We start from the raw sequence: 26,485 nt of genomic DNA, 5'->3' as shown, positions 1-26,485 counted from the left end.
CAAAGTTCAGGCTCGTCTTGGCTACGAATGTTGCTGTCGAGTCTTTCTAAAAGAGCAGACAGCTCACGCGATGGTGGTGTGGTAGCGGTTGGATCAGGACGCTTCCGCCTTTAAATTGTAAAAGTACAGACGTTATACTCATTCTCTTGTACGATGATCTACGGACGCTTAATTGGGGCCGCAAGGCTCGCTTTTCTTCAACCAAAAATGTCACATCGTCTGCTTTCGTCTTCCCCTGTGAGTGGCAGTTGTGTTGAAACTAGGCTGACCGGCGCTCCCCTTGTAGAACGGATAGACCTCCTGCGCTTCCATTTAAAATAGAATCTAAAACTGTAAAACGCGTAAAGCGCCGATTGCTTTTTTGAGCCGAGCTGCTTTCAAAACTGTCGTGTTTTGTACCTCAAATGCCTTTCGCACGTGCCGTTCCCCAGGCATGCCGACTGGGCCTACGCTTAGCGTATTGAACGCGCTGCAACCGGAGGCTGAACCAGATTTCCTGGTTCGATTGAACGTGGTTTGGTGCATGCGGAATGTAATTCTTCTCTGATCGTAGAGCTTAAAGTGATTTTTTATGTTTTTTACGCATTGTGGATCCACTCCCGCGCTCTTTTTTTTTCTTTTACCGGCTCTGGAAGCTTCCGTCCTTTTTTATGCGAACAGTCGGAAAAAGCCGGCTTCGGCATGAGCGATCTGTGTTTGAAAGCACCTGGTAATAGTAATCTAGGGGGATCCTAAAAGAAGTAGTTGATCGAGCTGCAGCATTTCACGCACGTTCCACTACGGCATACAAAACCCTGAAGGCACAAAAAAAAAAGAATGGTCGGCAGTGCCTTTTTTTTTTTTTTGCCTATTTAAAAGCTTCGAGCTTTTTTGAAGATTACGGCTGCGTGTTCCCAGAACAGACTGCTGAGAAAGGATCGAGATTCATATTTATGTTCCGTTACGGGTCCACGGAAACAGGCTACGCTTATGTGTTTGCGGGGAATCAAAATAAGCAGCCACGTGGAAAAGAAAGCTTCCGACGGTCGACGTGGTGGTGGTAGTGGTACCAGTGAAATATGCCTCATACCCCTTTCATGAGGATTGGCAAGGAAGCTCTGCCGGGAATTATGAAAATAAATGGAAGCAGGAAAAAAACGAATTAAGAATAAAAAAATTCGCGTGAGAGAAAGTAGGACACGACAGGAGCAGGTAAAAAACAGTAAGCCGGAGAAGGGAAAAAGGAAAGGCAGTAAAGGCAAGGCAATAGAAAAGGCAGCGGGTAAAACCAAAAGTCTGGCAGGAGTGCATGACAGCCAAGACTACCAGAATCAGAAGTATTCCGCGTGGTGAAGGTCCCCATGGCAGAGATTCGTTGCTTTTACCCCGAATAATAAAAAAAAAAAAGGTACTTGTATGCACTACCTTTGTACGTGTACTATTATGAGCAATATGAAAGGGCACAGAGGGACGCGTGGCAAACAGACTCGAAGCGATACGCAGATGGCGCTGTGAAAAACAGAGGGGGAAAGGAGGGCGGTCTTTCACTAACTGTTGGTACTCCCCCCACGCTGGGATTTCTAAAAGGCAGCCGCTTACGTCATTTTGCCGATAATACGCACGGCGGGAATGGGAACAGTTGTTAGAACAGCGTCCCCCTTTCCACTTTGTTTCCGACGGCGGCCGCTGCGTATCACTCAAAACTGGGCCTGAAGGCGTTTTCCACGCGTTCCTGTGTTCCCTTTCATATTGCTCATAATAGTACATAGGTAGTGAACGTGCGGGTTTGTAGGCACCACGTACAACTTTGTTGTGGCCGCTTGAAAAATTTGGCCGTCGTCTGAACATTTTGAAATGAGTTCTACAGGTAAACTACGCATGCCATCCACGTTTTTATTTTTTCACCGTAGCTCAACATCACTCCAAGCAGGTGTGTAATGCCGTTCCGTCGTGTATCTCTTCTACACCGCTCACATGCTGCAGAGGCTGCTGGTGTCGGAGGCGGAGACGTCCGGCTTCCAGGCGCCTTCCCTGCAGTCCCACCGCATGGGGACCACCCGCAAGATGGAGTTTGTGCCCGCCAACGCCCACGACGGCATCCCCATGTTCAGCATCCTCAACAAGGACGGCACCCTGGCCGACGGCGTTGAGGACCCAAAGGTACAATGGCCGCACGGTTTGGCCCGTGGGCCTTGCATCTGCCAGGGTCCCCGTTCGTGCCCACTCCTGTGACAAGCGTTCCAACAAGACAGGCTGCAGTAGCAATGGCTGACGTAGAAGACATAATAAAGAAGACGCCGACCACGAGAGAAAATAAAACAATGACGTTTCGGCCCCTTGAACGGCAGCCTTGTTTACGCTAAAAGCTATGAAATCGTGTTTTCTACCTTGACGCTAAAGAACACTCTTGTGACAGTGAAAGACAGATTACCAAAAGAACGATTTCGCAGTGTTGTGTATGAAGTCCCATGCGCGAACTGCGATTGAGTATACGTGGGGGAATCGAGAAATTTCTAAAGACGGCTAAAAGAGCATTGTAACGATGTAAAGAAGGGAAAAGTGTCCGCTAATGCTTTCACGGAACATGCGTAATTGTCTAACCATGAGGTAGACTGGGGCAAGGCATCTATTGCCGCCACCGAGAAGGACTTCGTGTCTTGGCTGTATCTGGAATTCATAATGATGCAGACAAAAAGCACTCTGAACCGCACAGACAGCAATCTTGCCCACACGTACGCAAGGTGTTTAGGTCATGTGCTTCAGCCTACTTAAACTCTTTGATTTCTTTCTTAGATTTTAGTATGAACAAGGCTCCCGTTACGGGGTCCGAAATGTCGTTGCTTTATTTTCTCTTGTGGTCGGCGTTTTTTTTATGGCGTCTTCTATGATCAATACCAACCAGACGGACGTCCATCGATGCCTCGATTTCAGTGGCTGACATATTTCTCTTGCTAGGTGTTCAATAACAGTGCCTATCCTGGGCTGACATTTCAGTGCATTTATAACTAGCTAACCCAAGATAGTTTGCTTTTATTGAGTTTATGATGTGCTGTCTGTCACAGCCCATGTGCGTTAGTGTGCTGCTCAAGCCAGATTGCAGGGGGGGCGTGTGAGTGTAGACTGGCCGTGTCACAGCTCGTAGATTTTTTGTGTGAAAGAACATCAATTAATATCCAACTTTAGGGCGGCTAAGCTCATTTCAGCATTATTAGCATCTCAACTTTAAGATTTCCTCTGAACTGTGGGTTGTTAGGGGAGAGGGTCGAAAGCAGAGGCAGCAGTGTACTTGCAAATGTGTCCACTTGGAAAAACACATCAAAATGAAGTGTGTCTCTGCTGGGGGGGCCCCGTACACTTTTATGGTAGTTTTCGTTCCGTGTGCCTCCATTCCACTGGCATGACATGCGTCCCAGGGTCTCTGCACACATTAAAGGGAACATGAAGAGAAAATACAAGTCTGGTTCATTGAAATAACTCCTATGTCCCGATAACAATAGGAATAATTTTATGGCAAACTTGAAATAAATATTGAAGGTGTGGTGACTCCTCTAGCCACTTTTTTGCTGAGATCTCTGCAACATCACAGAATCTTGTTTGTGCGTTTGGTGGCCGCTGGCCAAAGCCACCACCAATAAACATGACTAAGCAGGTAGTGGGGCCCTCTAGTTCTGTCTGATCGTGTCACTTGAGTGCTGATGTGCAGTTAAGACACTGATAAAGTTGGTTTTAGTGCTGGCCAAGCGTATGTCACCCCCTGCGCAATTTACATCTCAGTAGTGCGAAATTTGTAAGATTTTTTAGTACTTTTTGTGTTTCATTATAAAGGGACATCTTTCATAGCTGCAATGGAGCTGAGTGGGTTACCAAAGGCTAGTTCTTTCAAAATGAGCAACGTTGTACTTTGTGTTCCTGGCCCACCCACCGTGGTGGCTCAGTGGCTGAGGCGTTGCGTTGCTGAGCACGAGGTTGCAGGTTCGATTCGCGGCCGCGGCGGCCGTTTTTCTGATGGAGGCGAAAAGCAAAAACGCCCGTGTGTACGAGATTTTGGCGCACGTTAAAGATCCCCAGGTGGTCAAAATTAATCCGTAGCCCTCCACTGCGGCGCGCCTCATCGCCTTCGTTGCGTCGGCGCGTTAAAACCTACAATCAATCAATGTGTTCTTGGCCCCTTCCAGCAACTTGGGGTCATCCCCACTGCCTCAGAGCTGTCTCCCGCAATCCGACCGTCCGCTAATCGCTCCTTCGGGAAATGGCCTTTGTTCCAGCTGGACCGTGATCTCCTGGTGCGCATGTACACTAAGATGGTGCAGCTGAACATCATCGACCGCATCATGTATGAGTCGCAGAGGCAGGGCCGCATCTCCTTCTACATGACCCACTACGGAGAGGAGGGCGCCCTCATTGGCAGCGCGGCCGGCCTGGACGACACTGATCTTGTGTTTGTCCAGTACCGTGAGTACGGTGAGTGCCGCTTGTCTGATGTCAACAAACAGTGGTAGTTTTGACAGCGGGGGCTGTTTTAAGGTGGGTCACCATCTTCAAAAGCGAATTTTTTGAAAAAAAAAAAAGGCTTTTTTTTTTAATATGACATTTCGAACATCCCTGTCTATTGAAGAAATTTAGCAAAAAATTATGCTGTTATCTTAATTGGTTCAAAAGTCGCAATCATTTTTTAACCCCTCCGAGACGCATCCGAAACCAAAACTGAAGGTTTACGATTCCATAGCATCTGCCATATTGTCATAAATGTCTCTTCGCCTATGCGTTATGTAATGCTAATTTATTTAGGTGCATTCTAAATCCTTTGGTCGCATTTTGCGGGATATTGTGCATTCGATTTATTTCAAAATTTCCACTAGAGGGCAGTGGGTGGCCTGCTCTTGTTCACGTTGCACGCATTTGCGTTGCCTTGCGTTTGCGTCTGATTTTCTTTGCTTTTTCAAAGGCCGTTTTAAGCTCGCGGATTTAGTTTTAGCCTTGCAAGGAGACAGTTATAGTATAATTCATAGTCCACAGTTACAGTTATAGTACGAGGATGGCGTGCCTGACCAGTGGCTGTCACCGTATGATGACCACCGCACGTGAGCTAACTGTAAGATGCAAAACAGCAACAAAAAAGTGTGCACTTCAGTTCGCTCAAAAGGAGATCGGGCCGGTTACAAGGAGGGAGCAAGCTATGAGCCTGGTGGATTTTAGGCGCATTGACTGTTTTTGATTGATTGTACGATAGGTCTAAACCTTTAAAGCCATTTTTCTCAAAACTTGATTTTTTGCATCTACGAGTTACGCAAACAGTGCTTTGCTTGTATTAAGTATTTTTGTACGAAAATTTGTGTGCTGTTTTTTTTATATATATAGAACTATGCAATGAAGCCGAATGACTGAAAATATTGGCAACTTTTTGCTATGGCTAGTTGTGTGAAGCCAAACTTGGCGGATATTGAATTTTTCAGTCTTTTTATGATTATGCAGCTTAGCTTAAAGATGTGATAATCGTGGAGGTTAGATGCACAGGTTATTGTCCTCATTACGTTCCTGCCAAGTCGTGTTTGAATCGCACCTACCATTTTGTAGTTATGACTGTTCGCCCAACATGCATATTTTCGCGCATTTTGATTTATATAAATTTTTTTTCGAAGGTGGTTACCTAGCTTATGCTTCAGCTTGGTTCGGTGGTGTTAGCAAAAAAAAAAAAAAAAAAAAAAAACAAGCCGCACATTCTGTAAAAGCACAGCTTGCACTAATGGCAAACAGCGGAGCTGAGGGTCGACCTAGCTTCTTCCTCGCTGGGATCCGCTGTCAGTGTGGAGGAATGACTGGAACCTTCTTGCGAAATCTGGCTAAACTTGGCCTCACCCCTCCGCACTTAGCCTAGCCTAGAAAGAACATCGCAAAACCTAACAAAACTTAAAAGAGCCTAGCAACACCTTGCAAATCTTATCAAAAACTCCCACCTCCCCTCGCGGGAACCCCTTGTAGATGCGAAAGCATAGGGGGTTCACGTTGCAGCGTTGGACAGCGGAGGAACGGCGCTGGAATTATGGAGCGGAGCGGCGCAGGCACCGCGTTTTATAGCGCGCATAACGGTAAGGGGACGCGCCAGCGCCAGTGCGTCTGCCGCGGCTATGACGCAACACAATCCAACACAATCCACTTTAATCCAATCCAAGCCAATCCAATTGAATTCAATCCAATGCCCCTCGCGAGAGAGTGTTCGCTATCGGAGAGGAAAGGGGCTGAGCGGCGGAAAGCGCAGCTGGCACGGTGAGGAGATTGGGGGAGGGCGGACGCCGACAACGCCGGATGGATGCAGCAGGGACAAGGTGAGTGAATGAGATGCAGTCGCATCTAAAACCTGAAGAAGCTAGGTCGACCCCAGCTCCGCTGTTTCTCCAGCCCTGCACCACTAGTGCAAGCTGCGTCAATTTTTTTGTCTGTTGGCAAATATTCAAAACTTCGAGTGATTTGCTGTTGGATTCATGACACGCTTTTACTGCTAAAGTACTCGAGCTTTTGTATATTTGAAAGCTACAACTGTTTACTCGATTGGGAATCAAATTTGCCTTTGCTTTGAGGGGCAGACATTTTTGGGTTTGCTGCGTGGTGTGGCTTAGCCACAGAACACGAGCACTGTGCAGGAAAGCGAGGGAAAATGCGCATGTTTCTTCGGTACTGGTTTTCATCCCTGGGGAAATGTTTGAAACTTGTTCGAGTGATTGGTGGATACCCTCTGCTGTTAAATTTGTAGCCTGTTTACTGTTTGGAGTGTTTGAGTTTTTGTATATTTACAGGCTATGAATATTATTGGAGATGAACTTGGCTTCGCTGCGAGATGCACATGCTTCTGTATTCACTGCGTCGGACGGCTTAACCATAAAATGGCAAGGCTGAGAAAAGCCAGTGAGAATGTGCTCATGATCTGCTAGAAACGTGCGTATGGCAGGGAACTTCGCCTGGAAACAAAAATTGACGGAAATTCTTTTTTTGCATAGTTGCAAGTTACGTGAAATATAAACCAACCCACCAGGTTAATTTAATAGATGAGCAGTCACAAATTTTACCTTCTAGCCTAACGCAGCCTTTTTGAGCATGAATTTAGACTGACTATGTGGCCGGGGCGTCTAAGCCAAACACTCCACGTCTGCACATAATGCGCAGCTCACGAATTTGTCCATAAATTTGCCATCCCATCTGGACGCGTTGGTTGAAGAATCGCCTCATGATGTTAGCACAATTAAATATCACAGTGGTGCCAGCTGCTGTTTAGAGCAACGATGAATAAAGATAAACACCCTGGGAACCTGCGTATATAACAGTTATTGACATGCATATTTGAGCAGTAATAGTTAACAGTAAGGGTACTAAGCTGAACACAGCGGCTGTTCTTGAAAGTAGTTGTTCCGCAGAGAAAAATGGAAGGCGCATCTGTGTTGTAGCCCCGTTTCATTTCTCAGATGCTGGCAACTGAATGCAGCGTTTTAAGAGCCGCGGAGCGGGGAGAAGATATGCACGGAAGTGTCCCAATTAGCGCCGCCCGTCTTGCAGGAGTCCTGTTGTGGCGGGGCTTCTCGCTGAACCAGACGATGCAGCAGTGCTACGGGACGATGCACGACCTGGGCAAGGGTCGCCAGATGCCCATCCACTACGGCTCCACCGAGCACCACTTCGTCACCGTCTCCTCCACCCTCGCCACCCAAATGCCACAAGGTGGGCCACCAGGTGGAGGGTGTCCATGTTACATAACAAGTCTCCACCCATTCTCGTCTGCCCCAATCACACAACACATGCAGCCCACTTCTTTCCTGTTGTTGTACGCCGAGATCAGATGCTGAAAGAGGGTAGTAAGGACAGTGTGTTCTTCCCTGACCACGGCCACCACGGTAATCCCACGGACCACCGTGGTGGCTTGGTTGCTAAAGCGTTGTGCTGCTAAGCCCAAGAACATGGTTCTGATCCCCGCTGTGGTGGAAAAAGCAAAAACTTCTGTGTGTCCAGATTTCAACACGCATTAAAGATCAAGTTTGTGGTCAACGCAGGTGGTCAAAATTAATCCGGAGCCCTCCACTACGGAGTGCCTTGTAGCCCAGACGTAGCTTCGGTGCTTTGAACCCCCAAAATTTGAAAATTCCTCGGATGGCTTTTTGGTGGCGCTAGCTGGAGTGTCAATGCCTCTTTGGGCTTGTTGGCACGTGACACTCTTTGCCAAAGCAGCTTCATCACAAGCACAGCACGTGGGATGAACATGGAAACCATCAACGACTTTTGCACTGTGAACTGAAAAGAGAAGGATGATTTGAGGAGTTTCCCAAGAGACTGACTCCTTACAAGGTGCTGTGTCCTTTCAGGTGATAGAGAGCTTCTTGACCAATTGCTAGCACATTCAGTGCCTGTGTGTAAAATTCCAACGGCCTTAATAAGTGTGTGTCCTAACTCGGTTAGCTGTTTGCACAAAGATCACCAATGGCCTAGGGCTGTCTTTTCTAGGATTTCTTAGCTTCCTTGTTGACAAGGTGCCATTTCAACGTCCAAAGGACCGATAATTTGAAAATGGAATTTGCGATTTTGTTCAATTCGCAGCCAACTTTTGTGTATGGACCATTCAACTCCTTTTTTTTTTTTTTTTACATTTTCAGGCTTTGAATCGCAAGGAAATAAGAGTTGGCTTTGCTGCGACAAATACACATTCCTAGAATTTCACCGCGTGGGATGCATTTGTGGGGTTGCTCTGTCACAAAGTGGTGCAGGCGCATAAAACAGCCGAGCACATGTAGACGTCGCAGAGGGCAAGTGTGCTAACCACGGTGTAAGATAGGTTAAGTGGAAATGTACGAACCGAAAACTGACATTGCCTTGTCACCAACACTCGCACAAGTGACTGACAAAGAGTTGTCGCCCACTTGTCCGTGCTTGCAAGGAGACATCTTTATACTGATTGAACGGACTACAAAGGGATCTCGTGGAACCCTCAATCCTTCATGACAGTGTTTGCCAAATTTTCTGTTTTACCATCATGTGCTAATCCTTTATTGGGAATTTTTTTGTAGTATTTTTTATTAATGAACACTAGTTAGGTAAGCATGAGTGATGTCTTGTCTGCTGGAGATTTCATTTCCCGTTTTCTTTTTAAATTAGTTTTGCCTGTAGCCTCATTCACAAGTGGTGTTCATATTGAAGAGGTCGTACTTCAATTCACTGCGGGTTTTTGTTTTGTAATCAGTAATGAGTAAAAGAAATCTGATACATTTGCATTGCTCTAGCATCAGGGCAGCCAATCTTGGGAAGTGCTCTCTCGAACAAATTTGCTTGCCCCTACTGTTGGTCAATCCCCCGATGGTTTGTGGTTAGAATGAACCCGCATTGGAAATGTTACACCGAGTCACTCTTCTCAGCACCCCTTTACTCCCTTGGCAATGAAATATGCAGGCAGCCTGTTTGTCTCTCTGCCTTCTCGTCTCTATTCTTTTTGTGTGCTTTTTAGCTAAACAAAGACATCGTGCCTCCTGACGCTAACCCGCATGTCACCAGTGCGTTGCGGGAAAGCCCGTCAACACTACCTTGGAAATTCGCTGCACATTTATGTTAGTCCATCGCTTGTGCTCTAAGTTCGATACATCCGGTGGCCAACTGGTTCCGACTCGTTGCAGTGCATATACTTTTCATGTGTTGTAGCGGGGCATTTTTCATTTTCAATAATGTACAGTTTCATGTATCCGAGTTCATTGAAACAACAATCCCTTTGCATCCTAGAACTCAGAAATTTCTTCGAAATTTTCAAATAGTGCTACTGAATACAAAGCAAAATTGAATATTGGAAATATCGCTTTATTCGCTTCAGCAAGAGTAAATGTACCAGGAAGTAGGGGAGGCGGTGTAACTTGTTCTACCCACTTTCGCTACATCTGACCCGGGTTCTGCCGTTATTACCGTGAAGAGGGTGCGGGCGGGAAGAAATAACATTGCAGCCTCTAGGACCCGAGCATCATTAACACAGTTTGTACCAGTTAAAGTTGGAAAGCAAAGTGCAGATTGAGTTGACGCAAGCTGAACTTGGAAGTGGCAGTAAACGCAACCGTGTTTTCCTTGTTTGTGCATGAAAATTCCTGAAGCGGTGGGCACGGCGTACGCGTTCAAGCTGGCCCAGAAGAAGAAGTGTGTCGTCTGCTACTTCGGGGACGGCGCCTCGAGTGAGGGAGATGCCCACGCTGCCTTCAATTTCGCCGGCACCCTCGGCGCTCCTCTCATCTTCATCTGGTGGGTGTTCCGGGGTGTTCATGCACCACCCCAGTATCCGAGTTTTACGCCTGGCACCCTGTTAGCTTCGTTGGGAGAAACTGTGCGAAAGACAAGCACTTTGGAAAGAAAAGGATGACGACAAGAAAGGGACGACATGAGTGCAGTGTCGTCTGTCTCTTCTTCCAAAGGATTTGTTTTTTGCAAAGCTTTTTATGATGAGCTCGTACCGAGTTGCTCAGTTAGCTGCTCTTCCAGCCCTGTTAGGTTGCCGCACTGAGGCACTGCTTTGCATGGCACGACGGACATGTTTAACAGTGATGCTGTTTAAGCGGGGTACGCTGGTCTCAAAACGTCTTTTAACTTTTAACCATACGAGAAAGGACACGCAATAAAGAATAAATTCCCCGGAAAGCTTTTTTGTTGACCTTTTCCATCTCGTTGCTTGTTTGTTCCAGATAGTTGGTTATTTGCTGTGCTTAATAGTCAGAATAGACTATGAGGACCCATGCAGGAGGCCATAAACAAGCCTCCATGTGCATATTATGCAGTTCATGAAGCGCCACCCTTAGTGTTAAGACAAGCAAGCTACCATGCCTGTGGAAGACTGCGCATTCCTTGTGTAATGCAAAGACGCGAAATGAAGTGAGCAAAGTAACTAACTCTGCCAGGAACACTACCCAGTGCTGTAAAGTCTGTTTGTACGAGTGTGATTTTGTACACCTCCCTCACTTTGTATTTCACGCCTACAGTTGTTTGAAACTGACCCCCGTATTCTGAATCCCTCCTCCACTCAAAGTGCTTCCTCCACTCCGTTGAGTGGAGGATAGGGCAACACCTCCACTCGAGGTCTCCAGGCATTTCATAAACGTGGTGACGCCGACCCGTCGAGGAAATCCTTCGTTTGGAGGGACCCTCGAGATCGCAGTTTCGGAGGAGCAGCGAAAGGCATCTGGGGGCGAGGTTATAGCAATTTTTCATTCAAGACATGAAAGTACGCCTAAGAACTATAACTTTTTAATGTTTTTATTTTTTGTTAAGTAATTATACAGCTATTTTAAAAAATATTAGTTTGAATGGTTGAGAGGGGCACGAAAATAACATGAACCAGGTGGACACAGCTAGAAATAACTGTTTTCTGGTCTGGCCACACTACACACACTTCTCGGTAGCAGACGATAAATCTGTTTTGTTTTTGTGCACTCTGCTCCATGTCTCCACGTATCCCGTTGTGTCTCCTGCTCTTTCTGATCCTATCGATTACTATAAGGTTCAGGGCTCCCCCTCCGCATGACAGCCAAGATAACGATATGTCAGCGGAAGGGCTGGAGGTATAGGGCGGTTTGCTTCCATGCGTAACGAGCGCATATCATAGACCGGAATTGCCGACACAGTGAGCGCCTAATTATTTGTTCTTTTCGGTTCACGCCACTATCGGCAGCTCAAAGCCGACATAATGTTCAAATTACAAAGTAGTCCGTGTGTAATTTTACAGGCACCACGGTGAACCCGGTAGAAATGTCCCCCTTCGACAGCCCGCAAGCGCGAGGTAGCAGGCGAGCACAAAGCGACGGGCACTTGGAGAGGGGCGGAGCCTCGCAGCGCAGGCGGCTCGAAGAAAAAATAAAAAAAGAAAACTGGGCTTTGGAGCAGACGACACGCTCGCTCGCTTCCATACGGCGATCGTCTGCTTTATACGCACTGTGAGCAGCTTACGGTAGCCGTGTCATAGGTTAGTGTGACACCTTCATTACAGAGCGATGACTTTCGGTACATCACAGCGACAACCTTGTCATTGCGAAGATAAAGACAAGTCCGCCCAGATATCTCGGAGCTCACCCGCCGTCGCAGAAAACATCACGACGCTTCGAATTACGAGTTCCAACCAACGCCTGACGACGCGGCTTGTCGGCGGTGAAACGTTGACGAAGGCACCCATCACAACGTGAAATGTCCCGGCGCCATAACATCGCAACGTAACCAGCAGCCGGAACGCAGGGAGCAGTGGGTGGCCGCGGTTGCTGGCGTTTGGCTCGGCAGCTCGGCGTTTGGCTCGGCAGCCACCTCGGCAGCTCCAGCAGTGACCGATTTGGTAAAGAGGCACTGCGACACGAATTCGCCCTTGCTGAAGTGCTCAAGCGTATTCAGCCAGTACCTGATGCGCTGACACGGCAAATTCACGGTGCGGAAATCCCCTGAAACTTCATTATATGCCTTGTCAATGCGGGATACATGCTCTGCGAAAGAGGTGAGCGAGCACAGCCGGCTCGAACCGAGAGGAGCGTAGGCGGCCATCTTGAAAATAGTACTGGAGGGCTGCTTCAAGGTAGCACAGACGACACCTTGGAGTTGCTCCTCCAAATCGTGAGCGGCTCCTCCAAATCGCCGAGCGGCTCCTCCGTTGGAGGAGACACTCGAGTGGAGGTTAGTTTATGAAACCGAAACTCGCTTTCAAGGGTCCTCTCGAGCGGAGGCTCGAGTGGAGGAGGGACTCAGAATACGGGGGTGAGCGTGATATTCGAGGTGGGGGGATTGAACGAATATCTGTGCTTTTACATTTTGCTCGAGTTTCTTGGAACACGTATGTTTCACAATGGCAATTAGTGAGATGTGCGAAAATTTCATATTCGCACAAAAATATTCAGTAAGTGCGCTTGGATCTGACGAGGTCTTTTTTAGCTTTTGTAATTCCCAAAGAAAGAAATCAGGGAGTTTGTGCTGTGCCTGGGTGGATTTTATGCATCATCCAACACCTCTTAATGCTGTTTCTTGTTTTGCAGCCGAAACAATGGATACGCCATTTCAACACCTACCAATGAACAATATAGCTGCGATGGTGTTGGTAAGTCTATTATGCTTTATTTTTTGTAACAATAAGGTATACCGTATTTACCCGATTCTAACGCGCACTTTTTTTCCGATAAAATAGGTCGAAAAATCGCATGCGCGTTAGAATCGGATACAAAACCGAAACTGCCGAAACAGCGGAAATTTCGTCCCACCCATCGCCATCGCCATCTCAAGATGGCGCCAAAGCTTCTAGCAACGATTTTTCGGAGGCAGCAAGCCTAGGCGCCTAGGCTTTTCTATCGGAGTTCACACAAATCGTCAAATCGTTTCACTTGCGCGCTTTATAACAGCAATGGCAGCGGCGGCTCCCACGCGTTCAAAACGAGCGGTCGGCTGAAGCGCGCACCTCTGGAGAAGCTCTCGGGATGGGCGTGCGAGGCGTGGGCCACGATCCTATCGATCATGGTTGAACGTTCGTTATGAAGTGTGGCATCGCGAACGCGCTTGACGGCACCGATGACGAGATGTTGTGGTCAGCGGAGAGCGACGAGGAGTGAGATGAGGGAGATTACTTCGAGAAATAAATCGCCCATTTCTCTCGCATTCGTTTGTCTGGGTCACAAAGTCCCGTGCGCGTTACAATCGGAGGTGAAAGTTTTTTCGGTTTTTTCGCCAGGAAAATCGGGTGCGCGTTAGAATCGGGGGCGCGTTAGAATCGGGTAAATACGGTAGTACCAAGGTAGCAAAGCAATAGCCCTCAGTAAAAGCACCTACTGTTTTTTTTTTTCCTGAGGATGCGAACATTTTCAGATTGGTACCGCTTATGTCATTGATGTAAGTCAGTTAAACATAAATAAAGCCAACACCATAGCAGGAGTGAGGAGAGCATGTTAAATTAAAATCGAATTCAAATGCAGTCGCGATTTGTGTCGAATAACTCCAAATTGAAGAGATTGGGCGTAAGTTGCATTGTTCACCATGTAGTATTAGGTCAGCTGTGTTAATTTCTTTCATAAGACTACCATACTTTCGCGTGTATAACCTGCCCCTGCATATAATTCACACCCCCATTTTCAGCCCGCCGGGAAAGAAAAAAAGATCCTCGCGTATTGCCCCACACATTTGATACAGGGAAGGCTGCACCAAAGCTATTGCTTAAGCAACACATCGCATACTATGTAGACAGAAAAAGCGTATACGTATTTCGCAAGTAGAATACACTGACTGCAAGGCGAAGGTCACAATTCATTAATAAAATTCAGTTGTCAGAGTGCGCGCACCCTCATTTTTTATTCCTTGTCCTTGTGTGTTTTGCGCAATCGCTGCCTTGGAAGGATTTGTCAGTGTTACTGCATAGGAGCTTCACGGCACAACACGTATTGCCGTGAAGCTGCACTAAAGGGAAAACCCCACGTATTATCCGCACCCCTACGTTGCCACTGAAATTTTCGCATTTTTGGTGCGGGTTCTACGAGTGAAAATACGCTACATGGCGCGTGTGGACCCCTTCTCACGACTCCTCCCTCTTGATCGTTCATTTTTCTTTTTGAAGTAGTAGGCCGTTGTGTCTGACCTGCTTATAACAGTAGCAGTTACGTCAATGAATTGGGTATAAAAATGGCCAGTCGCAGCACCACCGACATTGGCGTATGCTGCATGGCAAAATAAACTGCCTTTTGCAGTGCTGGTATCAGTTATAATGATTGAGCCCGACGCTATCGGCCACAGGCCCCTTAGGGGATTGTGAGAGGTCACGGGCGCAGTACATGCTCAAGACGGGTCTTAAATGTGGGGGAAAAAAAAAGCACCACTCATTATAGTATTTGCCGGCTGTATATTTGCTGCTAACTATTTGTCGATTTAAACAGTGCAGTGGTGGGGCAAAGCTAGAGCACTGTGTCATCATAGTCAGACAAGTTGGCTCCTCTAGGCCACTGTCGATCACCGAGGTGCTACAAAAACATTACAGTGCTTCAGTAATGTTGAATCCACCAATAATCAAGAATAAAATGAGAAAACAAAGACAAAAACGTGATGTGGAAGGCATTGGGTCTTTCCCGGGGGTTGTGTTGAGTCCGTCGGTGGTGCGCACTGCTTAGCGTGCATCGCTGCGCAATTACGTTTCCATTTTGTCAAGTGCCGGGTAAAGACTACAAGTGCCTAAAAAATTGCCTCTTTCTGCACGGCCCAGTTATTACAGTTACATATCGTTACAATGATTACTTTTCGCTAGCACTTCAGTGTTGTCAAAAGTGGGTTAGCCTATTATGTGCAGAGCGTTGCAGTGTTTTTAAGACTACTCGAAAGAAGGTGTGGGTTTCATCCTGGCTGTAGTGGCCGCTTTTTCAGATTGAGGCGAAAAGCGAAAGCTGCCCCCTGTGTGTCGAAATTTCGGTGCTTATCAAAGACCACTTGCAGGTGGTCCGGATTAATCAGTGGCCCTTTTGCTGCGGCGCATCTCATAGTACAGCTGTTCTTTAGGCGCGTTAAACCCGCAATATTTGAAGACTGCTTGAAAGGTCAACTCTGCCTAGCCATTCGCTTGTTTGACCTCAAAACGTGCACGGAGTTCGCATTGTACGCTCGCTTTTATCTAACGCCACGATTGCCAACTGTGCTTACGTGTTTATCTGGAAATGTGATGAAAATTACCTTTGTCGGTGGTGATTGACCTTGTTTGACTCGTCTTGGAACAGTGGCGACCTCTAGCAGCACCAGATCCTTCCACCAGTTCTCAAGAGGCTTAAGGGGTTTTCCTCTGGCAAAGGTTTAACGAATATATTTGGTAATGTGGTGCAATTTAACTTTGCAACAAGTGGGTCTAACAAGGGTAGCTGTACAAAGAATTTCTGCAAGAACGATTTGTAAGTTGTTTTACGATGCAGCCACATAAGCTTGCATCATCACCTGGCTCAACTCCATGTTGCGGGCAAAGAGTTTTTAAACGAGATCAGAGTGTGCCAAGAGAGGTTTCGTTGATGGACTATCTGTACAGTAGTCCAGCATGACTTACAGCAGCAGCAGTATGCTGCGTGCTCAGCCCTGGTGACCCTTGGCTACACCGTCCTTCTTTTAACACTCCCTGTAAGACTGTAACGAGGTGTGTGTGACCACGTGCGTTTGATTGCAAGGCTGTGCCCACACAGGCTGCCGAAATTTCACTCAAGGTGACAATGCTTGTTCAGTCCACTGCCCATTCGTCCGTTATCTTAGCAGTCACAACTGAGTGCGGTAAGTGTTTGTGCCCACATCCTAAACTCTTCGAACAACGCAGCCGCCCGGGGCCCGTCGTACGGCCTGACGACGATCCGCGTGGACGGCCAGGACATCTTGGCCATGTACCTGGCAACGCAGGAGGCGCGCCGCTTCGCGATGGAGGAGCAGAAGCCCACCCTCATTGAGGCCATGACCTACAGGTGGGCCGTCACCATCATGCAGATCTGCCAGAATGAACACCTCGAGTCACATCTGTCCGTAGTTTATTGAACGGGTAGTTTTTCTCGCTGTCCGCCTGCCATTGTGTGTCTGTCGCTGCAAGTCCGTTGCTGGTATCACAGCACATGTGCTGCCAAGCAGAGGTCTGAGAAAATTTCCCCACCCCTTCCCGAAGAAAGTTGAGAGAAACGTGAAAGCTAAAAGTGCGTCCAACCTTGACTCGGAGTGCGTCCAATCAAGGAACGAGCCCTCATAGAACCCTAATCACAAATGAAGAACTCGCCCATACAACCATTTTTCACGCACCAAGCACACACATTTGTGGACTGTCTAGGGGTATATCGATACGGGATTTAGGAGATACAGGTAAACTATAGCACTTCTACTTCATGATTGATGCATGTACTATTAAGAACCGTTCCGTTTTTCGTGATTATCAAGAACCGTTCCATTTTTCGTGATTTTCAAGAACCGTTCCATTTTTCGTGATTTTGACACAACGGAAGGAAGCCCGGTTTCACACACGTGCCATGTGTCCAGAGATCTTATCAAAGGTTTTTGGTCGACCAGAACTTTCTGGTCTGTGGGGAAATGCGTTAGTCTCTCTGACAGGGCGCCACTAAGAAAGCTTTCGCTTTAGAAACAGCATGCTTTTGCTGCACTGTGGATGTTTGGGGTATAGTCCCCGGGAGGGTGGACTGGGGAGGGGCGGGGGGGTGCCACTCTGCTTTATGAAGTGGGAGGTATATATTAGCCCGGCAGTGAGTCCATGCTGCCGATAGCAAGGTTTAATTGGGGGTTTTCTACTCTAGCTCGGTGGCCTGTTTTGAGGGGCTGAAGAAAAATTCATGGTGGCTTGTCAGTTTCACTGTGGCTGAAAATACAAACGCCAGAACTACATGCCCATGCACACATGCCACACGTCCATGTGTGCGGTTGACCAGAAATGGCAGTACCTTACAGTACCTTACCTGGAGGAGTGTCTTCCCCCCGGCCAATGACGGCATATGGGGAGACAAAAGAAAAGAAATAAGGGAAGACAGAGAGATACACCTGACAAAATTAGAATATTTGTGGGGTCGGGGTCTTCAGTCAGCAAATCTGCGTGTGTGGCTGGTGGAAGTTTTGATTTACATTTCCGATGGTTCTCAGTTAAGGGGGACACTGGGCTTAAAACAACTTCTTTTAATTTTCAAGTAAACTCTGTGAAACTTGCCAGTCTCGCTGCTTTTTCCCCCACTGATTTGAAATATGCCATCATTTTTTGAGTCGGTTGATTAGTTCCCAAGATAATTAGAGATAACTAGCCATTTTTGGTCAATCAATAGACAAAACAGTGTCGCTCATGAAACTGTAATCTTGGTATTTTCCAATGCTATGAACCCTGGTGAATGCAGTAAGAGAAGCGGTTTTTTGATGCATCGCTTGAAACTCATTTTACAGCCCATTGAACTTGGTGGCACCAGTGGCAAGGAATCATTTCAAATGCCCATTTCACACACCAAAGTTCAATGGGCTGTAAAATGAATTCCAAGCGATGCATCAAAAAACCGCTTCTCTTACTGCATTCACCAGGGTTCATAGCATTGGAAAATACCAAGATTACAGTTTCATGAGCGACACTGTTTTGTCTATTGATTGACCAAAAATGGCTAGTTATCTCTAATTATCTTGGGAACTAATCGACCGACTCAAAAAGTGATGGCGTATTTCAAATCAGTGGGGGAAAAAGCAGCGAGACTGGCAAGTTTCACAGAGTTTACTTGAAGATTAAAAGAAGTTGTTTTAAGACCAGTGTTCCTCCTTTAAGGCTATGCCAGTACGCTGCAGTACTGCGATCCCAAAGTTTGGCGCCTGTGAGAGAGGGACACGGGGTGTGGGCTTTTCAGGATTGGCCACCACAGCACCTCGGACGACAGCACGGCGTACCGGTCGGTGGACGAGGTGCGCACGTGGGACGAGCAGGGCCACCCGATCACCCGGCTGCGCCACTACATCATGGACCGGGGGTACTGGACCGAGGACCAGGACAAGGACCTCAGGGCGTCCTTCAAGAAGGAGGCGAGTCACTCGCTCCACTTGTCGCTCGGCGAGAGCCCACCAGGGGGGCTTAGCAGCTGAGGCAGTGTGCAAACCATAGAGTTTCATACTAATATACACTAGAGAGAAATCTGGCGCCACTGTCTAGGGGAGCCGCGCTCCGGCGAGCGTTCCGTCGTGTACCGGGCAGGCACGTTCCACTTGTCCTTGGCACGGCTCATGAACAGGCTGGAAAGTTGCCTCTGGCTGCAAAAATGCAGCAATATTACTGCAGAAGATTAATCGAATTTGTTTTGTTATTATAAAGTTAAACCTCCAGAAGGATGTATTTCTCAAGGAATATTTAGAAGCTTCATGCAAGATGAACAAAAAAAAAACAATGTTACCAGTTTTTATTGATTTTGGCTTCAAGACGAAATAGAAGCCATGTGCCTAACCAAGCCAGGTAGGCGATGAACGTCGCTAGCTGCAGTGGCGCCACCCACGGCGGCCCGCGAATTCAGCGCCAGATTTCCCTCTAGTATATATTAGTATGAAACTCTATGGTGCAAACAAGCCCAGGGACGCAGATTCGGTCTTGGCCCCGGGGGCCGTTTTTCTGACGGAGGCAAAGAACAGAAATGCATCTGTGGCAAGGCTTCAGCGCTCGTTTAAAGATCCCCCAGGTAGTCACAATCAATGGACCTTCTTCCAGTAGCGTAGCCCTCTCGCGGCGACCGCCCTAACCACACTTGGGGGATTATAGAAGAACACGCCCCCTTTTTTTTTTGCCTGCCCTGCGCAGTTCAAAAAGCCGTCTCAGGTGCAACACACGATTTTGGTGGCTGAGAAATGTTTCGATGGCGGCCGTAGCACCTACCAGACTGCTGCATTCAGGACTCAGAAAACGGAGCAGCACTTAGCTGGCTGGGCGTTCACAACCTGGCTAATCCAATGTGGCGTCGTTTTGTTTACATTTTCCCCCCCAATTATAATGGCGGATCGGTCGCTGGGAGCGAGAGTAGCGCATGCGCTGAGCGCTACCTCATAACACATGTGTAGCTTCGGCGCATTAAACCACAAAAATTTGGGTATCCCTACTCAGAAGGGTTCAGATTTTTTTTTTTTCATTAATTTTTTTCGCAGCCTCGGCGCAATGTTTCTGTCACTATTTAAGAATGAGATTATTGGGCCTTTTCGGAGCGAATGTTTTCTTTTCTAAGCTTTTGTTTTGTGATTTATAATCGTGTTAGCGCAAGTGATATTCTTTAGGTTTCCTCTGTATATACCGGAGCTGTTAGGCGCGGTCTGAAAGTGCAACGCTCTGGGAATGTCCCCCAAAATGGGATGTGACAAGGGGAGTGCAATGCAATTGATTCTCAGTTATAAAACGTTTCACAATTGAACGATGAATAAGCAAGCACCCATAAAATACTGGTAACCGAATTAGCAGCCTGAGCAGGCAGACTTCGAAGCACAAGTTTGATTATAGAAATGAAAGGGCAGTAATCATGGTTTATCGGTGTTTATTTACTCAAATGATGGGAAATATGACAATGCATATGCCACACAACAGCGGCGCAGTGATTGCCTGCAGACTCCTGCAACCTTGCCAGACATGTCATACCATCGCAGGGCAGAAAGCCCGATGCAAAGACACAAATACTAATCCTCAACTTCTGTGCACCCTGAATACCGACCTTCATTGTTTATACCTTCGTGCATGGTGTTCTCTTGTGAAAGCCAGTGAGTTCACACGAAGCATTTGCATGCCTTGGTCAAGTTGCACGTGAGACACCATTCCTGCGTTATCATTTATCCATTCACTGGCTGAGGGAGACTGATTCACCGGTACAGGTTTTGCTAGCTCAGCTTATTCACTCAAGAACTGTATTGAGTGCACTTTGCATTATATCAATTTTTGTTTTCTTCTCGTAGTGATTTGTCCTTAATTGGCGTATTCATGGGAGGTTCATGGTCATTAAGGGTAACAGTGTGGATCCCTAGGGAAGGCAAGCGTGGCAGGGGGCGGCAGAAAGTTAGATGGGCAGATGAGATCAAGAAGTTTTGTGGGAATAAATTGGTCGCAGTTAGTGCAGGACCGGGATGATTGGAGATCTATGGGAGAGGCCTTTGCCCTGCAGTGGGCGTAGACAGGCTGGTGGTGGTGGTGATGGTGATGATGACGATGACTACGATGATGATGATGATTCATCCTTTAGTGGACACGTTCTCGGCTGAATGAACACTCTCACATTTACTGCCAAAGTGCAGCACAAAACTGCAGCCCTTGTTGTGAGTGATCCCGGCACTGAGTCGCCATATTTGTCTGGTGTTCGGGCGATGCCAATTCTAAAGCTCCTCCGTAGTGTCCACAGCCACTTCTTTAAAGTAGCATCATCCTTTGAAGAGTGCCACTGCCTAGTTCCGCTTCCACCAAGTTCGGAAAATTTGCTCTTCTTTCTGTCACCCTCCATTTACTTTTTGTTGCGTTCGGCGACAGCACCCACGAACGGTAAATACGTGTACTCGTACATGCTTTCCAAGCGCTGTTTGGCTGTCCTAGCCAGCTTTCTGTGCTGCAAAATGACAACGCATGTACTGGTGCGCCGCGAGGACATGGGTGCGGTGGTAAGTGGTGGTAGGTGCGCATTCGCCGTCACGGGAGCACTTCCGCTTCTGTAGCTCGAAGGAAACGAGAAAAAGGATGAAGCCTTCGATCATGTTTACTGTGCGGAGGACTAGTCGGCATATCTTGCATGGTAAAATAATAACGCAGCCTCATCGAATGCGCGTATACCATGGGCGGCGATAGCGCGGCCGTGGAGTCAGTTTGTGGAAACGCTGGCATTAGAGCATCCGCTTCCGTAGCTCGGAGAAACGAAGATGGGGAGGGCAGGTTGGCGCTGCTTAACCTGGGTGGCAGAGGAGAGCAGTTTAAATAAAGGGGCCTTAGTCAACACCTGCCCCCTTCATCAAATTGATGGCTGCCTGATTATGCTCTTGCAGGTCATGCAGACAATCAAGGAAGTGGAGAAAGTGCTCAAGCCTCCGGTCAGCGACCTGTTCACGGACGTGTACAAGGAGATGCCGCCACACCTGGCATCGCAGATGCAGTACATGATGGGCCACGTCAAGCAGTACAGGGACCAGTACCCCGTCGACCTCTTCGCCAAAGAGAAGAACAGCTAGGGTGCGTCGGCTGTCACTGGACACCAGCCTGCTGCTGCGTTGCAAACAACGGAAGCCAGGTGGGGCATGCCGTTGAAAAAAAAGTGGTCCGCAGACCTTTCACTGGGATTGGGGACTCATCGAGCATGTGCTGCATTTTCACCCGTATAACCCACCCCTGCTTATAACTTTCTTCATGATGTGCCCAAAGAAAAACAACCCCAAAAAATATCGTCGCACATTACTCACACCCTTGACCACATAATGCATCCTCTCAATTTTTTATTACAAGAAGAAGGAGCACCTTACAATTATGTCATGCTTATTTTCCAACGGCCGTACCAATGGCCATCAAACTTGCTAGGGGGAAAAATTCAGCCGAAAAGCCTTATTGGCCTCGAGGACGTACCGTGGCGCCACCTACAAGTGACGTCACTTGTTGTACGCGGGGTCAGGTTGTCGTCTGCTACAACACATTTCCTCTGCGTATGCGACCGCGTGCTTTTTTTTTTTTTTTTTTTTTAACCCATAGCCGCCGTCTCCCCCCTCCTTGTGGATTTGATGCAAATTACACAAAGTCTCCTGCAGACCGAATAATCCGGGCGAGCAATCAGCAACTTGCTTGTTCCCGGCAGCACCGCCGCGTTTAGGTGGGATTGCGACCCACAGCTCGTACGCAGCCAGCTAACGCCAAGGACGATGCAACTGATGCTGAGAAAAGTACGCTGTAAATTCATTATGAAATACTTGTGACGTGATCTGTATGAGACTGTGTGTGCAAAGAAACACCTTGTAACTGAGACGGATACACGTCGCTCACTTGTGATCTTACCGTGCGTACCGCCTGCATTGCCGGGTAAATGAATGACTACGTGAGAACGGTGATCGGACTGCTTTGCCACACATGCTTAAAAGTGCTGCTATGATGTGCAGTTTGGCTTAAGCAATGCTTGTATAGTTATGCTCGGATTTGATTAACGATCACTGCCATAGCCTGTACTCTGCGCGGCTGATATGTTTACTTTTCGTGACAACTTGTCCACAACGTATGAATGGTATGAACCCGAGTTTTCAATGTCTTTGAGTGGGTTTGGACATGGTTATATTTAGTTTTCATTAGGTCCTCGGCGTGGGAATTTATAATTGCAACGTGGGCTTTTGTCTGTTTACAGTGTGCCTGGCTTTCACTAGCATCAATTTCGACTCACAATTGCTCACAAAAGGCGAGGCTGTGTACGAGGCGAAACACGTCATTAATGATGTGGGATAATGGGGAGTTTTAGAATATGGCAACCGAGCATTGGGTGCCCCAAAGAAGTTAGGGGAACCCAAACACAACATGTGCGCCGCAACAAGAGAGTCTTCTCCAACAGCTTACCGCTGGCTTTGGATGCACGTAATCAAATGTTGGGAACTTTAGGTGTAGCATCGCGGCAGATATTTCATCACCACTGTCGTTACAGTTGCGAACGACAGTTCCTAATACAACTTTTCACCGCACTGTCACCCCCTCTCTTGTATGTGTAACTTTGTGTCTACGGTGATTGCCGTTTAAACAATCGATGATCAAGATACCTGCTACGGCCTCGGCCGATTCTTGCACGCAGGTATCACCACCCTTCGGCCACTCGCCACACCGCGCATGAACGGGTCGGCGGTGCCAGAAGTCGGGACCGACCTCCGCGGCTGGTCGGCGTAGATGCGACAGATATTTGAGCATCGCTTTAAAAACTACAGCTGATGACACTAGCTAGCACAATTTTCCCCACACCAACATCCACTTTCAGCAATGTGGAATTACTTTTCCACGTCTAGTGTGATTTTAAAAAGCGGCGACAAGTTGTTGCTGCCGTGACCTGCGTCGGTTCGAGCCGCTCCGTCGGCCGTGCGGGTAGGCACGGCAGGTGTGTGTGTGTGGAGCATTTCTGTGAGCAGTAAACGCTTCATAATTTTCTGCTTTATACATTTGTTGCAAACAAGGAAAATCTAGAAACTTAGCTTGGCGATCGTCGTGGTCTACATTGTTGATCGGGGAAACAAGCCGCAGCTTACGCTTCGGTCGCATGCGTCATGCATCACTATGCTCAAGGTGTTTGTGGAGAATGTACCACAGTTGATACGGTTATAAAGTCCGCATGAGGTCAAACTGCGCTTCACGCACTGAGAAGTAACTTCAAACGACGGAAATTAACACGAAAATAGTTTTAGAACTGCGTCCTAAGCAAAGTGTCACGCGCTGCATTCCAACTACGCAGCAAGGTAGGAACGCTGATCCTACAAGTGATGTCAAGACGATCGCAGCGCCGGCCTTTCCATTGGTGGGCCTTTCGGCCAATTGCTGTGTAGAAAGGCACATCTACCGAAGTATTTGCTTGCAGATAGCTGTTGGGTTGTTGGAAGCTATAGTCTCGATTGTGGCGAGAGTGGTGCCTGTTATCTCATCCTCTTCATTGCTGCACAGTGACATCTGATTTCGAAATGGCTAGTGAACACGCGGTGACAATAGTGTGGCAAAGGTTCAAGACAGAACAGTAAAACCTCACTTTATTTTTGCTTTTGATAGTAAGCAAAGTAAGTAAACAGCAAGAGAAAGATTGCAATGATTGCTGGTGACGTCGCATGCATCACTGCGCAGTGCGCATTGCGGTGAAGCTGCATTTCGTCAAATAATTTGCCCATCACCAGCACTCCAGCCTTGCTCTTACAATGTGTCAATTATTTGTGCTGGTTATAGGCGTGAAAATGCAGTACGTGCTGTTCGAAGATTCATTGCATTAGCATTACACATGTGGGAACTCATTTGGTGGAGGATTTATGAAGGTCCTTGTAACTGGCAATGCACGGTATCACTATTTTTCTTCCTTTCAACAGGTCAAGTCATCTAACCGAATTTCTTCAACGTGGTTGCCGAGAATGTGTGACGACACCTCAGACAACTCTCCAATGCAATTCCACCCACCTCGGAGGCGGTCCTCACATGACGTCATAGACATTGTAGTCAAAGCGAATTTCTCAAGATGTTCCGTGTTCCTTTTCTATTTTGTTTTGTTGTTGTTGCCTAGCTTATGAAACGGTATTAAAAGATCAGCTGCCCTGTGTGCAGAGAGGGCGAAGAAGTCTCAAGTGGCACGTGATAGAGAGTGATATGAGATTATAGGCACAGTCAGTACATCCTCCTATTGCTTATTTACACGAGTACAGTGTTATTTGTAACCAATGTTTGTGTTGCATAGGTCCGTGTTCTTTCCTATGTAGGTTAGGTTGGAATAGAAGCTTTGTGTCTTCTTTATAAAAAGGGGGCAATAGTATATACTGTATACTGTTTATCCCCAGAGATAAAACCCAAATTTCTAATACAACCATGGTTTTGTTCATGCACAAAGTCATTACGGCAGGGAAGTTTAAAATACCTTGTGAATGCCTAAATTTTCTACTCGGTCGTACAGGTCTTTCCTCAGTTTGAAGTTCCCCATGGCAGCACATAAAGAAAACTTTTTTTCTGTTAGCAGGACAAGTTGGCAGTCTCTTCTTTGTCTCTCAAAATGCCACCAACTGGCTTGGTTCAGAACTGAGATGGCTGAGTAGTAGGTGCTCCCACAAACTGGCCCCAGCAGCAGTCGTAATAATGTTTCTGCGTAGATGACTTCGCGTTAGATTTCCCTCCACACCCTCTTGCGAAATTTTAGGGCATACACTTTCCCAAAATGTAGACAGCACGCACATGAGACATGGATGCAACTGCATCACTGAATTTCAACCAACCTCAATTTTTTTTTTTTTCCCGTGTGTGGAAGATATGGCACCTACGTGGTTGTAACGTCTGAATCCTCCTGGGAAAAAAAGAAATTACCACTTGCAGTGGGCATCGCAATTTGTATGAGCCACGCTAATTTGCAGCTCACAAGGCATTTATATATCTTTGTGATTACATGCTTCTCTGCCTTCTAGTATGGAAGGACTAACTGACGTGAAATTTGAATAAACCGCACTTAAAGTTATGCGGTTCCTTGAAGGAAAATTGTCGTGAATCAGGCTCTGCAAGACCGAACAAGCTTTTTTGAACCCTCTATAGATTAGAGCGATATAACATACTTGATTAAACCAGCTTGCTGTGCTAACAAGAGCTGGCGCAGCATTTACTACCCGGTGACATTTGTTGAAATGAGCATTTAGATGTAAACAAGTGTTTACTTGTTAGCGTTGATGTCACGTCAAATGTTATGGTTATTGCTCCGTGGAGTTTTGTGTAAGTTTCTTCTGTTATCTCGGTGCTACCAGTTATTTCATATTGCACATTGTTCTTCTGTTATCTCACTGTTACTAGTTATGTCAAATTGCATGTTTGTTAAACCTAGTGTCACTGCTGAGCCTCAAGTTGCATTTGAGACGTGTGATAGCTGCTATTTCTGTTGAAAATAAAAGCTTCTATCAATAATTAAGTTTTAACGACTATTATGGTGCTTTCAACGGGCTGTACGGTTCCTGTTTGCAAGCTGTGATTCTGAAGATGGTCTCTGAATGTAGCTTTGTGCGCATTTGTTTTGCATTGAGCAAAAAATTATTTGAAGCGAAGGCTTCTTCTCTGTCGCTGTCACAACATCAACAGGTGCCAAAAAGATTAATAAAATGTAGTAACTTGGAAATGGTGAGCTAAGAATTGGTTGGCATATTAATGAACCAAAATTGTTTTAATTTGAGTCTCTACCCAGTGCAGTTGGGTTTATTTTTGATGCACGCATTAGGGAACCTGAAAAAATTGCGTAACCACAGCCTACTACCATTTGCACCTTGAGGGGCCGTATAAATCTAGCCACTGCGCTTGTGATTTGAATACAAGCACGTTAAAATTATCGAACCGATG

General features: G+C 47.0%; 1 protein-coding gene across 1 annotated transcript; it reads left to right on the top strand.

The window, feature by feature from the left end:
- The first annotated feature begins 30 nt into the window (after positions 1-30).
- LOC144149538 (2-oxoisovalerate dehydrogenase subunit alpha, mitochondrial-like) lies at positions 31-26,063 on the top strand. Its single transcript, XM_077681159.1, has 10 exons — positions 31-237; positions 1,963-2,139; positions 4,245-4,440; positions 7,525-7,686; positions 10,086-10,230; positions 12,990-13,051; positions 16,274-16,415; positions 18,324-18,495; positions 21,463-21,704; positions 24,496-26,063. Exons 1-9 carry the CDS (start codon positions 154-156, stop codon positions 21,643-21,645), a joined length of 1,323 nt encoding a protein of 440 aa, XP_077537285.1. The 5' UTR covers positions 31-153; the 3' UTR covers positions 21,646-21,704; positions 24,496-26,063.
- The last annotated feature ends 422 nt before the right edge of the window (positions 26,064-26,485 follow it).

The sequence above is a fragment of the Haemaphysalis longicornis genome, unplaced genomic scaffold (assembly GCF_048455015.1).
Source record: "Haemaphysalis longicornis isolate Haplotype H1 unplaced genomic scaffold, Haemaphysalis longicornis Haplotype H1 scaffold_8, whole genome shotgun sequence".
Lineage (NCBI taxonomy): Eukaryota > Metazoa > Arthropoda > Arachnida > Ixodida > Ixodidae > Haemaphysalis > Haemaphysalis longicornis.
The sequence above is the reverse complement of the archived record's forward strand: the minus strand, read 5'-3'. Positions and strand labels throughout refer to the sequence as shown.